This window comes from Wasmannia auropunctata, unplaced genomic scaffold (genome assembly GCF_000956235.1).
Source record: "Wasmannia auropunctata unplaced genomic scaffold, wasmannia.A_1.0 LD335736.1, whole genome shotgun sequence".
NCBI classification, from domain to species: domain Eukaryota; kingdom Metazoa; phylum Arthropoda; class Insecta; order Hymenoptera; family Formicidae; genus Wasmannia; species Wasmannia auropunctata.
This window is the reverse complement of record NW_012027154.1, coordinates 571,730-586,796: the sequence shown is the minus strand read 5'-3', so window position 1 is coordinate 586,796 and position 15,067 is coordinate 571,730. Positions and strand designations below refer to the sequence as shown.

The window sequence follows — 15,067 nt, the reverse complement described above, 5'->3', positions numbered from 1 at the left end:
TTCTATTCTCCGTGGGATTCGATTAATATATGAGATTATAATCAATTTATAGAATATATGCTTACATTAAATAAAAGTTTAACAGGATCGAACTAATAAACGCGCTTCTAAAATTCTAACAACTCTTAAAACTTAAAAAAAAAGATAAAAAATATAAATTTTACCGAGATTAAAATTAATCCGCATCGGTAGAGGCGACACGGACATTATCAATTAGACCGCCAACCGCGGTACACGTGACGAGAAGACGAGAATATTCTAGAACGTTCGAAACGTCGTTCGAGTGCAGTGTGCCTCCACGTATCTCTCTCGGTTACAATGTCGAATTTCACGGATCCGCACGTCGCTTCGCTTCGTAGCTGTTCAGGTAGAATAGCGTCCGTACGTCTGGTGGAACGTTGCCTGGACGTGGTGGCCGAGACAGGATTTCGGGAGAGGTAGGCCGGTGTGGGGAACATGTGCGAGCGCGCGCCCAATCGTCGATTCACAGCGTTTATAGTTCGATAGGTGGAACCTCGGAGCTGTCAGCAGCGAGCCTCGTCAGTCTGCTCTCGCATGGCTCGGCGTCATGAGGCACGCAACAAGAGACTCGATCTCCTCCGATCGCGAAATGACAGAGAATACGGAACAGACGAACCATCCTTGGAGTGCTCTGGTGACCGTAGCCGCGTTTGATCAGGGTAGGTATATATAAATATTTATATAATATATAAACGTGTACCATCGTTCCGCCAATCTGGCGCTCTTTTTCGAATATTCAAAGTTATCTTCCCTCGGCCGAAAATGTATATAAGATTGAGTGACTTTTATCCGTTTGAAATGTTTAAATTTGCTCTCCAAAATGCGTTATCCTCCGATTCTATTTCATTTACGAAAAACGAATTTTTACAAAGAAAAAATGTAGGAGAAAATTCGAAATTTTTTGTCTAACATTTATCTTAAATTAATAAGCGACAAAATTCATTTCAATGTGAAGGAAAAAAAGATATCTCGCAAAAATATGTTTATGTACAATAATTTTTTCCTCTTTTTTTTGTTATATTATACAGGCATCATATCGTTGATAAAAAAGTGACACAAAGTTTTTTTTACTCAATAAAAAGAAAATCTTAAAATCAGACTTTAGGTCGACTTTTCCTTTCGTTAGCTTAAAAAATAATTTTTTTTTATTAATTGTCGCTTTTTTTTCAATGCAGCGATATATTACATTATTCTTTATCGTTGAAAATGAATATTTTTATAAGTTTTTAAGACTAGAATATTTTGTTTTTAATCTTGATTTCTCTAGGAACGGGTGACAATGTCAGACCGATCAGTATTTACCTCACCGACATTGATGAAAACCAAAGCAATGGAACAATCCAGCCACAAGAGCAGCAAATAGCTCAATCCGCTAGTGTTTTAATCGAATCGCTCGTACAACAATTATGCACTGCAATGGAACAGGATAAAGCCAAGAGAAAAAGATTATTTTATAGTAATTGATTTTCTTTCAGCCTTACCAGTTGGCACATAGAAATTTTCTGTTAAGAGGTAATGATAATGATTATGCTTGTATTTTACAGTTGTCTGTAATCGACTACGCCAAATGAATTTAATTAATGACAATTACTACACGACGGAATACGAAATATTAAGAGGACAGTATGAACGTGCTTTTTGCCACATGCTTAAACTTGCTCACATTGAACTTGGAAACGAAAATGTTCTAGCTATGTCCTTACCAAGGTATTATAATATAAAGAAAGCAAAATGATATCAATTTAACGTTACAAGATCTAGAAAAACATATATCGTATATTCTATACAATATATATGTTTTTCTAGATCTTATAACGTCACACATTAATGATATTATTTTGCTCTTTATGCAGATTTATAATACCGAAATTGTTCCGTTATCACGAGGAATTTCACGAAATATGCTTCATTGCTCGTGGAGGATTTGGCAAGGTTTATAAAGCGCAACACCGTCTCGACGGCATCGAATATGCGATTAAAAAAATAACCATGCCCGTTGATCATATGGAGACAATCCAGACGCAACTGAAAGAAGTGCGGACATTGGCTAAATTAAATCATACTAATATTGTTTCGTACAATGCGGCTTGGATCGAACCAAAATTTCCATCTCCCAGTGCCTCGACATCCCCAGATCGTAAATCATCACACAGATCAAAGTATCATCAACCAGTATCCAAATACAACTCGCAGACCATTGACGATTTATTCAAAAGTGAAAAAGGTCTAAATCTTAATAATAATAATAAGATATGCCACAGTGAGCGAAATATATTACGTGATACTAAAGTATCTGCTAATATTGATATGTATACAGATACAAGAGAGAAAAAGATATGTGAGAATACTGGTGATAGTAGTAGTGCTATTAGCATAAGATTTGAGGAAGTCAATTCATTAGATAACGCCATAAAGGAAAGGATCACAGAAGATAGCAATATAGAAGAAAGTACTGACGAATCCAGTTTAGACGTAATTTCTTTCCAAAAAAGCAAAAATAAAAGTAAAAGTACAGATGAAACAATTACCGACACAGATACTAGTAGTAGTTATTCGTGCGAAGAATCCAGTAGCCAAAAAGTGTGCACGTACACTTCCACAGAAGTAAGTAAATAAATATATCGGTAATGAATCGATAATATATATAAATATATAAAACAAGGGCTAGTGAGAATCAACGCGGTACTTGATGCGTGCGAAATCCAATCCTTTTAATTATTACTAATTCTTTATTATTTGAACGTTTCGGCTCTGATTTGAGCCATCTTCAACAATAATGAGACCTAATTCCTTTCTCCGCACACGTGACAAGTCTCCTAAGTATCACTCATGATCGGTTGGTGAACCGATTTTAGAGATTATAGGCGATTTAAAATTGTGGCAGAGAGTAGAAGTCACAATAATGAATCGTTAAATCGCAGGACAATAGTACGTTATAATAAATATCAAATAAATATACATATAAAACGAGTGAAACGACTTTCTATTAAAAATTATTTTAATATGTATATGTTTTATTAGACCCGAACCGTTCAACTATTGTAATGAAGAATTTTAATAATTAAAAGGATTGGATTTCTCAAGTACCAAGTACCGCGGTGATTCTTAATACCCCTCGTTTTTCCTTATTTTTTAAATTTGAAAGTCCGTTAGATTTATTGTTACATAAATATATAATTGTTTTGAAACAAAGTTGAATATTGAAAGTATATTGATTAACGTGAATTTTAATATTTATTATGTTTGGATCAACAGAATCGACCATACGTGATTTTATACATTCAAATGGCCTTGTGTGAACAAACACTCGAGAAATGGCTGCACGGTAAAATAAGTGCAACTCCTGAACCAATGGTTAGAGCGATATTTCAACAGATTGTTTCTGGAGTCAACTATATACATTCTCAAGACATTATACACCATGATATAAAGGTAAAAATACGCATGTTTAATTAAAAGATACACACACACACCCACACACACACACACACACACACACACACACACACATATATATATATATATATATATATATATATCTTCTAAAATATAATAGAAAATGTTTATGTTTTATAGCCAAGCAATATATTTATTTCGACATCGGGACAACTTCAGATTCAATTGGGTGATTTCGGTTTAGCTTGTCTGAATCACAAAATTACAGAATTACAAAAAGAAAAACGTCATAATTCTGTGATTGGTACTCATTTGTATGCAGCACCAGAACAACTAAAGGGAAAGTGTGATCAAAAGGTAATTAAGAAAAAAAAAGAAATTTCTGGAGACTGCAATATTATATTAATATACTTTAATATATTCTCTATTTTGATATTTTTTACAGAGTGATATCTACAGTATAGGAATTGTCCTCATCGAGCTTTTAATTTTGATAAAAACGCAAATGGAGTTATGTGCTATAATTAGATCCTTAAAGAATGGTAATATACCAGAAGTTCTCATCAAGCGACACAAATGGGTGAGTTTTATTTATTCATATATTTAAGTATTTTTATTGCATTTTATATCATATACATTTATATTATATCTTGTTAAACCCGAATTGTGTATGCTTTTAGACACTAGTAGTCATGCAATTGATACAAAAGGATCCTGGCAAACGACCATCGTCGAGTGAACTTCTGAAGAATTTTGACGACGACAAGGATATAGTAATAAATAGTTTGAAAGATACTGTTTTGAAATTAACAGATGATAATCGCGATAAAGATAACACAATTCAAAAACTGCAAGAACAGATTACATTCTTGCAATCTCAATTGGATTGCAATAATGCATTATTAAAGGAAAAAGTTGAGAAATTGTCACCTGACAAGAGCATAAACTAGACTGTTACGGAGCCTAAATTTGCGAAAAACCTTGACATGACATTAAGAAGACTGCAAGTATCATGTTTTTCTCGAGTTAATTCCTAAGAAAATAATAATTTACGCACGTAAAATCAGATTAGTTTTTAAATATTTTGGAAGTTCGATTTTGATCCAACTCTTTGTTTTAAATAGACATGAGCAATATCTGGATATATAATAATTCCTACTCAGTATACTTTAGACGTCCGAGGGAATGTTCTTCCCAAGGACATACATCGTTAAAACGTTCCTCGGAGATCTATACTGTATGAGTTTTTGCAGATAGGTACATACACATTTATATCTTAAATCAATCAATGATCTTATTGTTAGTCAATTGTATTTATGATTTACAAATATTTGACGTACGCTAAAATGAGGCTGTAAGATATCTGGAATTGAATAGTGCCAATTAAATCTTTTAGTCGAATATAACGTACGTAAAACTATCTTGCGTAAATATCAAATATTTTATATTGTTACTATGTACGCAATATATACAGGGTGTCCAAGAAATCGCTTGCGCAATACTTCGGGACTAAAAAAAAAGGAATAAAAGTTATATAAACATAGGTCTGAAAATGAGTTGTTTCCACGGAGTATTAATTATAACACTTAAAAATCGTAATAATAATCATAATAAGTAATCATGATGATTAATATGATAATAAAAAATAAATTACGATTTTTTAAGTTATATCTACTTTTATGTTAAAAAATGAAATTTATTTATTTTTTAATAATTTACGATTTTTATTATTTCCAGACCTAGGTTTGTATAACTTTTTTTCCTTCTTTTTGAGTCCCGAATCACCTCGCATATTACAGGCGATTTTTTAGACATCCAATTTTTATTATAAGCATGTATGTATAAGCATTTTACTACATATGCATCAATTAAAATGCATCAAATATTATGTTTTCTTTTATTTATTAACACTGTTTTGTATAATCTGCAAACATACATAAATCGATTATCCCTTCAAACTTCCCTATAAACATTAATGCTAAGGTAATAAATTAAGCGATATATATAAATGCATTTTATTATCATATGTGTTAAATTTAATTGTGATTACATATCATTTTTCTATAAAATTTTATATTATTTTATTGATAAATTAATTTGCAATATAACATTAAATTATAAATTAACATAAAAAATATTCTTTGAAAAGATTATAAAAGATAACAAAGGTAAAACATATTTAAAATATTCAACAAAATAATATGGAATTTTTCAAGATATTGTAACCATTATAATTTAAACTATTTTATATTGTATTCATGTTGAGATAATTCTAAAATCATATCCAACAATGCCTTGAGTTGCTGACCAAAAAATATTCTGGAATTGATAGAATCAGGAACAGCACATTGTTGTAATAAATACTCAATATCTGGATACTCCTGTTCAATATTAGTAGGTATATCTTGAAGAAATCCACCAGGAAAAGGATTTTCATTTCCTAAATTTAATAGAAGCTGCAAGCACATTTACAAATATATTTAATATACTATCTATAAAACGATATATTTGACTTTATAATTATGTATAAATAAACTGACAATTACTTGACAAATTGCATAATAATTGTGATCACTTAGATGATGATTGCAAATATCCTCGGCGGAAAATGCAAAACAATCGGGGCAATCGAAGTGCATCGTGTTCTTATGTATTTTCTGCCACTCCTTTGGTTCATCTATAAATTATATATATCAAGCATGCAATATATTCGTCAATTGTCATTAGCTCGCTTATTTTTGTAACAAGAAAATTTCTATTACCTTCTTGAGAAATATTTTTGTCAACGATAATGATATTCTCCAAATCGATAAATTTCGCTACATTTTCATGGTCAATGGCAATATTATCGGCCGATATATCCGTTAAATAAAAACCAAAGCTTTCATTCTTGAAGGTAAACAAATAAGCGGCATTCAAAAGGCTCGACGCTATTTTCACTCTTTGAATCCAAGACTTGTCATAATAATCAGACAGTGGTAACCCGACATATTCCTCGATAATAATCCGGCCGCAAGCTCCGAAATATTTTGGCACAGGCCATCCATCTTCGGCAGATAAGATCTGAAAGAAATGTCGAGAGGTGCATATTCAATTTTTTTCAAGAATAGTCTAACATTATCTTAATAAAAAAAAACCCTAATTTAACTACCTAGAGAGTACAGAGAGTTTAAAAAAAACTCAGTTATATGTCACCAATTCTGAGTTCATTTTCAGATGCAAAAAGAATTCTTCTAAAAATTCTGAAAAAGAATTCTTGCACCTGAAAATGAACTCAGAATTGATGTTGTACAACCGAATATACTAATGAATTCTTTTTTACTCTATGTGCTATCTGATAAGTATATATAGCTTTCATATACTTTTGCAATTTACCTGAAGAATTAGTGGTTCTGGATTTATGGAAACCAATGTCCAGAGATTGATTAAATACTGTGTGGGATCGACGAGTTTATTATTGAGATGAACATTGTAAAATAGATCATCCAAGTGTCCTATTGTTGGACAAAGCCTCAAGCGACTTGTGTCGTCCTTGGAAAAATCCGAAGTAATTATCTTTCTAATGAGATCATAAAAATCTGCTGTGTATCCGTCCAGTGGAACACTCGAGCAAGGATATCCCAGTTGGAGTTCGCTGCATAACGTAACGTCAAGTGCTTTTAATTCGGACGAGTGTGCCAATTTCTTGAGCACCACCTTGCTCTGATTGTACGTTCCAAAGAACACGTTCTTAACGCCGAACAAATGGGAAATTATCGCATTAACGTTATTCCACAGAAGATCCACTTTGTGAATGTTGTGACATGCGGAAACTCCGTAACACGCCGGACACTTGTGCAGCTCCGTCAGCTGTGTTACAGAAGGATATAAACTTTGTAAAATACCATTTATTCTTGATGCAAGGAGGCAGGTACCGATTAACAGTAATATCTTCCATTTTTTAAATCTCACGATGTTACGTATGTAATACAGGATCATTAATTAACAATTATATCCTCCTTTTTGTACACAGAGGCATATTTTACAGGCTTTTCTTGGTTATGTGATTGTACAGCCTTTCAGATTCAAAATTATATGGCACAGAATGACTTAAATTTGTAACTCCATTTTACTGTTTTTATATCAGAATTATTAGATTCTTTTCAGATAATATTTATATAATACTCTTAATCCTTAATATTTATATAATACTCTCATTACTCTCATTACTCAAACTTCAAAACACGAGTCTGTTTCAGGTTATATTTCTTGCCCGGCGTTTTAAATGCGTGAACCCATTTCCTGAACGGGTTTTGGAACGCGGTAACGTAATTGCATTATGCTATGGACTATGCACAATAAACTTCAATCACTCGTAATCTTTGCAATGTTATGTATTTCTACCAACGTAGATTAACTTGAATCTAGGTTTAACTTATATCTTTTTCTACTTTTAAGAATTAGAAAACGATAAAAAGTAAAACCGTGATTAAAGTTAATCTACGTTGGCAGAAATGGACAATAGAAATATTATATATTTCAATTTCTCTGCCGGTGACTGCGGTGCCGCCACCTGAAATCGCTGCTCCGCCTGTTGTTTATTCAAAGAGAGCCGCTTGATAGCGAAATCGCCACCTTTCCCCTTCTATCTCGGATCTAAATCGGGCGATCGTAAAATGCCTCGACGTATGTTCCGTCCATGGGCTGTGCTTTGTTGTGCGTCAAACCGTTCCATCTTGCAGTCAAGTCAAATCCGGCCAGTCCGACGTGTCGCTCGATGCTGATAATGCAAATTCATTAGAGCAAACCTAACCGTGGACGAATGTTAAATGAGAACGAGAATTCATTTCGACGCACGGTACCGCATGTAGATACGACACGACATGGTGTGATAAATATTACCCCTGTGACTGTTTCCTAATCATTCGTGTGTAGAACTTGCGGAAGGTCGTGTACTCCTGTTTTTTGTTCTTTCACGCGAACCGTCGTATTTTCGTCGCCCAACCGGAGATTACTTGTCGCAGGCTGCAACTGTAATGCGTTTAATCCACATGGGTCTCAACGATCTGGTGCACTGGTGAGGAATTCTCTGTTCGCGTCGAGTTTGTTTTGTACTAGGTAGCTAAAAATTTGACGTTATTCGGCGACGGTTCCCGGAACTCGGACGTTTAATTTGGGCGTTAGATGTTAATTAGAAAGTAACGATATTGGCGATGATGCGGGAACGGAGAGACGACATGAAGGGCAACTAGATTGATAAGATGTAAATTCTTTCAGGTATCAAAAAAAGATTGGAACGTATGATAAGCAGCAATGGGAGAGGACTATAGAGCAGCATATTCTTGACGGGCTTACGCACGTCCCGATGAGAACAACGAAACTCAAAACGGAGCTGATCGACGTGGATCTCGTTCGCGGTACGCTGCAAAGATATTAACAGCTGTGTATATTACATAAAATACTAATAATATTCATATATATATGTATATATATATATACACATACAGGGTGTTTATAAAGTATCGGACCCTCCCTCTATCTCAGAAAGATCTCAGAATTTCCTAAAAGTTTTGTATTTAAAGTTTTTTTATTCAGTTAGTATTTTCTGAGATAGAGGGGGGGGAGGGTCCGATACTTTATGAACACCCTGTATGTATGTATATTAGTATTCCCTGATAGGCATATATATTCATCCATGATATATCAATGTGTGTAGGATCCTCATTTCCAAAAGCCAAGCCGAAGCATGGTCTGTTGACGGTAGCTTGCCTAGCGTTTCAGCGACTCTTGTTCCTTCCGTTGTACAAAAAGTGGTGGATACAGCAAACGAGTCATCGCATTTTTGTGCTTTTCTTGTTACTGTACAGCTTGCAAGCGATCAATCTCTTCCTGTATTACGTTTACGCGAATAGAGAAAATGAGGCGGAAGTATGAAAAGTTTATTTGTTGATCTTCTAGAACATGTTGCATTGCTATCTTCCCATCTTGATCGTCACGTCTGTTTACAGATTGTGTCAATGTCAGAAGTATTAGTACCTGTTGTTATGATGTTTGTTCTGTGCATTGTCCATTCCCATATTGTGTCGACACATTCAGGCCCTACTATGACTTATAATCAATCCAGACAACGAATAACAAGACGCTCTCGACATGTTAGATGCAGAAATGGGAAATCGAGGCCTAGACAAAATTTACGTAAGTTTACAAAAGTACAAAGGACACTTAATTTTATAACATTTTCATAACAGTGTTCATCTTTTCTCTTTTTCTCTCCATATTAGAGAGAGAGAAAAAAAAGAGAAAAGATAAACGGTGCAACAGTATTTAGCTAAAGAGAACAGGTCTGTATAAATCTGTATAAATCTTAATTAAAGGTGTACATAAGGATGCAAAATCCTCTCAAGATATAATTTCGGAGAAAGCGAGTACAGGAAGCGAAGAAGTATTCACTGCAGTAAGATTTGCTAAGAAAGTGGTCATACAGAATTCCTCAACTGTTAGCCAATCTCAGGTAAATGTTTTCAGATTTCAAATCTACAATATTTATCTAATTATCATACGTATGTATTTGAAATTTTCTGTTGTAATAGGAACTTGCAAGTGCTCAAGTAGTATATGACAAAGAATCGATAAGTACAACCGGAGAAAATTCTGATCCCGCAAACGAAAGTTCAACTAATCGTGAACAGCAAGGTAAAAAAAAATCTTATTTATCTGTTGCAAGCGGTTATCATATATTTCGCGTGCGGTAATCATATATTTCGCGATTCGTGTATCTTTAACAGACACTTCTCTCTGTAACAGATGATGTACCAGAGGAACATGTACCAAACATCCATCAAGATGACGATGGCTTTGAGAGTTTAAATGGTAATGTTTCCAGTGATAATGACAAAGTGATAGGCCGCGCACTGGTGCAGAGAAATAAGTCACGACTGGGTGTAGCACAACAGAGTAAAGATCATATGTCATGGTCGGAAGACAGCACTGGCCAACAAATTTCGACAAAGAACTCAGGTTTGGTTTACAAGTACATGCCTGTAAAAAATAGTTTGTTGGACAGTTAACAGTTTTGCAAAGATGACAAGTCTTTACTGACACACAGCTACAGACAACAGAACTTATAAATGCGTAATTTTTCTAAAAATGTAAAAGTAACTTTTTAAATATTTAATTAATAGCTCTTTCAATTTTACGATTCATGTAACACTGTGTGAAAGTAATCTTTTTTTTTTTATTTGTTTTTGTTTGTGGTTGCTTTCCGAACCGCTAACACGCTTTAATCTTTGTTGGAAAGGTATAAAATGGAGTAATAGCTAAATCATCGTTTTCCACTTTCCACGCAGCACCTGACCCATTAAAAAATGATGACAATTTTACGGATAGCAAAAGCAATATTCACGGCAATCTTAAGGTACTATCACTTATATAAGTTTCACTTATCTTTTTTTTCTTTTCAGATGTATAACCTAATAAAATTTCTGTTTATTTTTTTTTTATGATTGCGCTTATTTTTTTTGTTAACCAATTCTTTTTAAATATTTTTTAATATCCTTTATTAAGAACGAAAGATATTTTGATTCATATTTAATGCATATTAATATTTATCTAATATTAATCTGTCGTCTTTGTCGTATTTTTGTTAATTCAAGGATAAAGATGCTTCAACGAAAGTATTGGGATCAAGAGAGACACGGCAGCAGTGCGAGAGCGAGGAAGAAGGCGAGTGTGAGGAAGCTACGACGCATCATCTCACGGAGGCAACAACTTCCGCCACGGAATGGATGGGAGTAACTACCAACAGTGACGAGTGTAGTTACAGGTAAGATACTATATTTTAATATTATCTTAACAAGGCATAACTTTTCATAGGACGAAATTATTACAGCTCGGAACTCGGGGAATCCGACTTGGCCAGCGAGACTAATCTCAACTATGGAGAGTTTGTGGAGCATCCTTTCTCATGGGAATTTGAGTTACCGCCTTCGATATTATTTAATTCTACTTGCACATCGTCCGATCGCGGTTAGTACACGACAAATTTTTCATATGAATAAAGATATGCGGGGGTTCGTCTTAAGCAACTGTACGTTCCACAAATTTAACAACAGACGCAAATTTAATAATGTCTACTTTGCACCACTTTGTTTACAGTTTCGTGTACGATTTGGACGCGGCGTGATATTAAAAAGGCTGAATTATCAGTGCTCGATATCAGTTCAGCGATTATCGCCAGAGTCGAATCCATGCCGGAGGGCATGAATTACTTTTACGGCGGTCTGATACTCAGCGTCGCATTATGTCTCATACCATCGATAAAACGGCTGAGTGATCACATTGGATCAGATAACATCGGTAATGCGTCCGTTAGTCTTTTGCCAAGTGATATGATTCAGGTGAACTTTGAAACCTACACGGATGTCTTGTGCAGAATAATTGGTATCGCATTCGGGAGCACTTTTTGGTAAGAGAATATTCATTTCAGATTTGCATTTAAAAATGTTTACGAATTAGTTGTTTCTCTTTTCTTTAAACGACTGTACTCTTTTCTCAGGGAACGAACAGTGGTGCTAATTTCAACGTTCGAACGATTTATGCTGTCATGCTGTCTGTTTTTCCTGTTAGCAGTAGCGGAGCGAACGTACAAACAAAGACTTTTGTATGCAAAATTATTTTCTCACTTAACATCATCCAGACGCGCGCGAAAGTCTGACCTGCCGCACTTCCGTTTGAATAAAGTGCGCAATATAAAGACATGGCTTAGCGTCAGATCTTACTTGAAGGTAAAAATATTAAATATGCTCGTCAGTTTAAAAATTAAATTTGTATGTCTCATACTTTACATTGTACAATTTATATTGCAGCGAAGAGGTCCGCAACGATCTGTAGACGTAATTGTTTCAGCAGTGTTTATTGTTACATTATTACTGCTGTCATTTGTAAGTTTGGAATTGATTAAAGTAAGTACATTTTATTTTATCTATTTTAACAAATCTTTTTTTAAATTTTTTATTTCTTTTAACAATGCAAATCTTATTTTAGGATCTCGAAAGTCTGCACTCACGATACAATGTGGAAGCATTATTCTGGAGCTTCTCGCTTGGGATATTTATATTACGGTTTATGACATTAGGAACAAAGATCAACAAAAAGTACAGAAATCTCTCGGTATTGATAACTGAACAGGTAGACTTTGTTGTATAATAAACTTCTATTGCTATTATATGCTTAAACTTCTATTTTAGAACGTTTTCTTATTTTTTTTTGTAATTTTTAGATCAACTTATATTTGCAAATTGAGCAAAAACCACATAAGAAGGAAGAGCTTATGGTTGCAAATAGCGTATTGAAATTAGCGGCTGACTTAATAAAGGTATATATTTTTTTTACAAATTCAATGAAGGATCAATAATGAATTAACTAATTTAAAGGGATTTTTTTTCGCAGGAATTGGAGAGCCCATTCAAAATCTCTGGGCTGTCGGCTAATCCGTATCTATACACCATTACTAAGGTGGTGTTGCTGTCGGCACTCTCAGGAGTGCTTTCGGAACTGCTTGGTTTCAAGCTGAAACTACATAAAATAAAAATCAAATAGAGAAATGTAAGATATGATACGTGAGGGACAAGTCATTGTCTATCAATCTCAGACTATCTGCTGGATTTGAACTTAATCTATCCTCAGCGAAAATCGTTTGGCTTAATATTATACTTAGTTAACTTTAAGATACTTTAGATTCGAGACTGTAAGTAAACAAAACCTTATTTAACTAGTCAAATTAATGACAATTCAATATAATACTCAATATATTCAAAATTTAAAAAAGTTCGTATTAAAAAAAGATTTATAGTTCTCACTAAAAAAAATTATTTCAAATTTATCAAAAAATTTGAAGAAAAAAAGCATATGACTTTTCTTCTACACACAATTCTTTGCTACATGACTTTACTTCATTTATATTGGAAGAAAGATTGCATATTATATATTAATAAAATAATGAACATATTTCATTAAATTCATGGCCAACTAATTTAGCAAGAAAAAATTATAATACGAGGGTGGCTCAATAATTATTCGGAATATATAAAATTTATTAAAAACGAAGTAAAAAAACTTACAAGTACATCGCTTTGCAACGTAATATTTCCCCTTGCTTTCTAATACGTAATCTACAAATTTATGTGTTGAAAAGCAACGAGACTATTTTGCGTAATGACATGATGTAGCTTTTCTATCGTTCTTATAAATTTTTTTAATATATTTCGGATAAAATTACTTATATCCTCGTATGTAGATGAAATCACTAACGCACACATTTAACAAAGCAATACATTATTGTATGCTATCTGAATATTGATTAGCCTATAACTTTTCGAGTTATTGTATATTATTATTTTATCACTATTAGCCTACTATGTTTAATGTTGAAAATTGTATTAAAAAAATTCTTGCACTTAATGAAGATGTGTAGAGTACTTGGAATTTTTTTCAATGTACAGTATAATTATATATTGAAAAGGGCTCGACTGTGTAAGGACTTCCCTCAAGAGTTTTTTTTTATAGTTTTAAATTAAAATTTTCTGAATGTTGTAGTAAATTAATGTTGTTGTGAATGGAAAACATTCTATTTTGTATATTATCTTGCATCTATTTTAGCAATTCAGATTATAGTATCTATTCGGACGAACATATTCACGAGCTTAATTAATGATAACGAGATCACTCATCACGTATATCCTTAAGGCTATGTATGAGAGCGAATCAATAATTGTCTTAAATATATATATTTGTAAAATTTATTCATAGCCCTAATTTACATTTACATTATTTTTTAACATAGTTGCTTTTCGTCCAGTGTCCCATAAATTTATTTGTGCTCTCAGAAGAAAAATATTTTTGATCGATTTCTCAGTTAAGCATCACTTTTTTCATATTTTTAATCGATGATAAGAGGATGACTAAAAATAGATAGAAATTCAAAGAAATGATTATTATTTGAGAATGATATTTTTTACTGTTCGTTTTCTATTCAAAGACAATTCAAAGAAATTTGCCTCATAGGTCATAAACAAGCCCTCAGACCACAAATTTATGCTGGACTAAAAACAAGAGGAAAATAAAAAAATAATGTAAATCTAAAAATGTAAATTGGAGCTTTAATAAATTTTAATACATTCTGGATAATTATTAATCGTTATATAATTTGATGACTTGCAATATATTTTCGTAGAGATAAAATGTATTTGAAATGCGTGCATAAGTATATTCAAGAATTTAGAATACATTTGAGGCATATGTAAATACTGTATTACGAGATAGAGTATGTATTATGAGAAAAATGGTACCTGTGCGATAATAAGATTGAATGTAAATTATTTTTCAAACATGTTTAAACTTGAAAAATAGAAGAAATAAAAGCAATTGTATGTATATGAAATTTACATATATGTACATAAAAAAAAACTGAAAAATATTTTTAATACTTTATATGTTATAAAACATAATTATTTTTATTTGTAGTTAATTTCAGATTTATGGTTTGCCTCTGTTTATATCAATGTAGACATTGTAGACTATAGAAAATTTAATTGTCAAGAAAAATCATTTCAAAAGGTAATCTCGGTATCTTTATATATGTTATATAAATGTCTATATATATATATATATATAT

General features: G+C 32.9%; 4 protein-coding genes across 9 annotated transcripts in view; 3 read left to right on the top strand and 1 right to left on the bottom strand.

Moving 5' to 3' along the window:
- The first annotated feature begins 211 nt into the window (after positions 1 to 211).
- LOC105456271 (probable serine/threonine-protein kinase ifkC) lies at positions 212 to 4,837 on the top strand. Of its 4 annotated transcripts, XM_011700214.1 has the most exons (10): positions 212 to 437; positions 508 to 680; positions 1,289 to 1,477; positions 1,566 to 1,728; positions 1,875 to 2,245; positions 2,339 to 2,625; positions 3,277 to 3,453; positions 3,598 to 3,774; positions 3,863 to 3,997; positions 4,098 to 4,837. In XM_011700214.1, exons 1-10 carry the CDS (start codon positions 319 to 321, stop codon positions 4,365 to 4,367), a joined length of 2,061 nt encoding a protein of 686 aa, XP_011698516.1. In that variant the 5' UTR covers positions 212 to 318; the 3' UTR covers positions 4,368 to 4,837. The 4 variants fall into 4 exon arrangements, with proteins under 4 accessions (XP_011698516.1, XP_011698515.1, XP_011698518.1 ...); XM_011700213.1 differs by having other exon boundaries at positions 1,875 to 2,625; XM_011700215.1 differs by having other exon boundaries at positions 345 to 437; positions 500 to 680; positions 1,875 to 2,625.
- A 762-nt stretch (positions 4,838 to 5,599) lies between these two features.
- On the bottom strand, positions 5,600 to 7,726 carry LOC105456269 (deleted in autism protein 1 homolog). 2 transcript variants are annotated; one of them, XM_011700209.1, is made up of 5 exons: positions 7,302 to 7,391; positions 6,793 to 7,146; positions 6,180 to 6,480; positions 5,964 to 6,094; positions 5,600 to 5,873 (listed from the first exon to the last, which is right to left on the bottom strand). In XM_011700209.1, exons 1-5 carry the CDS (start codon positions 7,302 to 7,304, stop codon positions 5,658 to 5,660), a joined length of 1,005 nt encoding a protein of 334 aa, XP_011698511.1. In that variant the 5' UTR covers positions 7,305 to 7,391; the 3' UTR covers positions 5,600 to 5,657. The 2 variants fall into 2 exon arrangements, with proteins under 2 accessions (XP_011698511.1, XP_011698510.1); XM_011700208.1 differs by having other exon boundaries at positions 6,793 to 7,726.
- A 360-nt stretch (positions 7,727 to 8,086) lies between these two features.
- On the top strand, positions 8,087 to 14,826 carry LOC105456270 (putative homeodomain transcription factor). Of its 2 annotated transcripts, XM_011700212.1 has the most exons (17): positions 8,087 to 8,254; positions 8,332 to 8,473; positions 8,674 to 8,813; positions 9,113 to 9,324; positions 9,405 to 9,591; positions 9,771 to 9,907; positions 9,987 to 10,089; positions 10,201 to 10,413; positions 10,743 to 10,810; positions 11,049 to 11,218; positions 11,285 to 11,421; positions 11,551 to 11,860; positions 11,951 to 12,179; positions 12,261 to 12,356; positions 12,439 to 12,582; positions 12,674 to 12,769; positions 12,844 to 14,826. In XM_011700212.1, exons 2-17 carry the CDS (start codon positions 8,433 to 8,435, stop codon positions 12,991 to 12,993), a joined length of 2,433 nt encoding a protein of 810 aa, XP_011698514.1. In that variant the 5' UTR covers positions 8,087 to 8,254; positions 8,332 to 8,432; the 3' UTR covers positions 12,994 to 14,826. The 2 variants fall into 2 exon arrangements, with proteins under 2 accessions (XP_011698514.1, XP_011698513.1); XM_011700211.1 differs by having other exon boundaries at positions 8,087 to 8,473.
- Positions 14,827 to 14,936: 110 nt separating this feature from the next.
- The window catches only part of LOC105456263 (membrane-bound O-acyltransferase domain-containing protein 2), an 11,031-nt gene continuing 10,900 nt past the window's right edge, over positions 14,937 to 15,067 (top strand). Inside the window, exon 1 of the mRNA XM_011700196.1 lies at positions 14,937 to 15,009. The gene's annotated coding sequence lies outside the window, so the exon portion shown is untranslated. The remainder of the gene's footprint in view (positions 15,010 to 15,067) is intronic.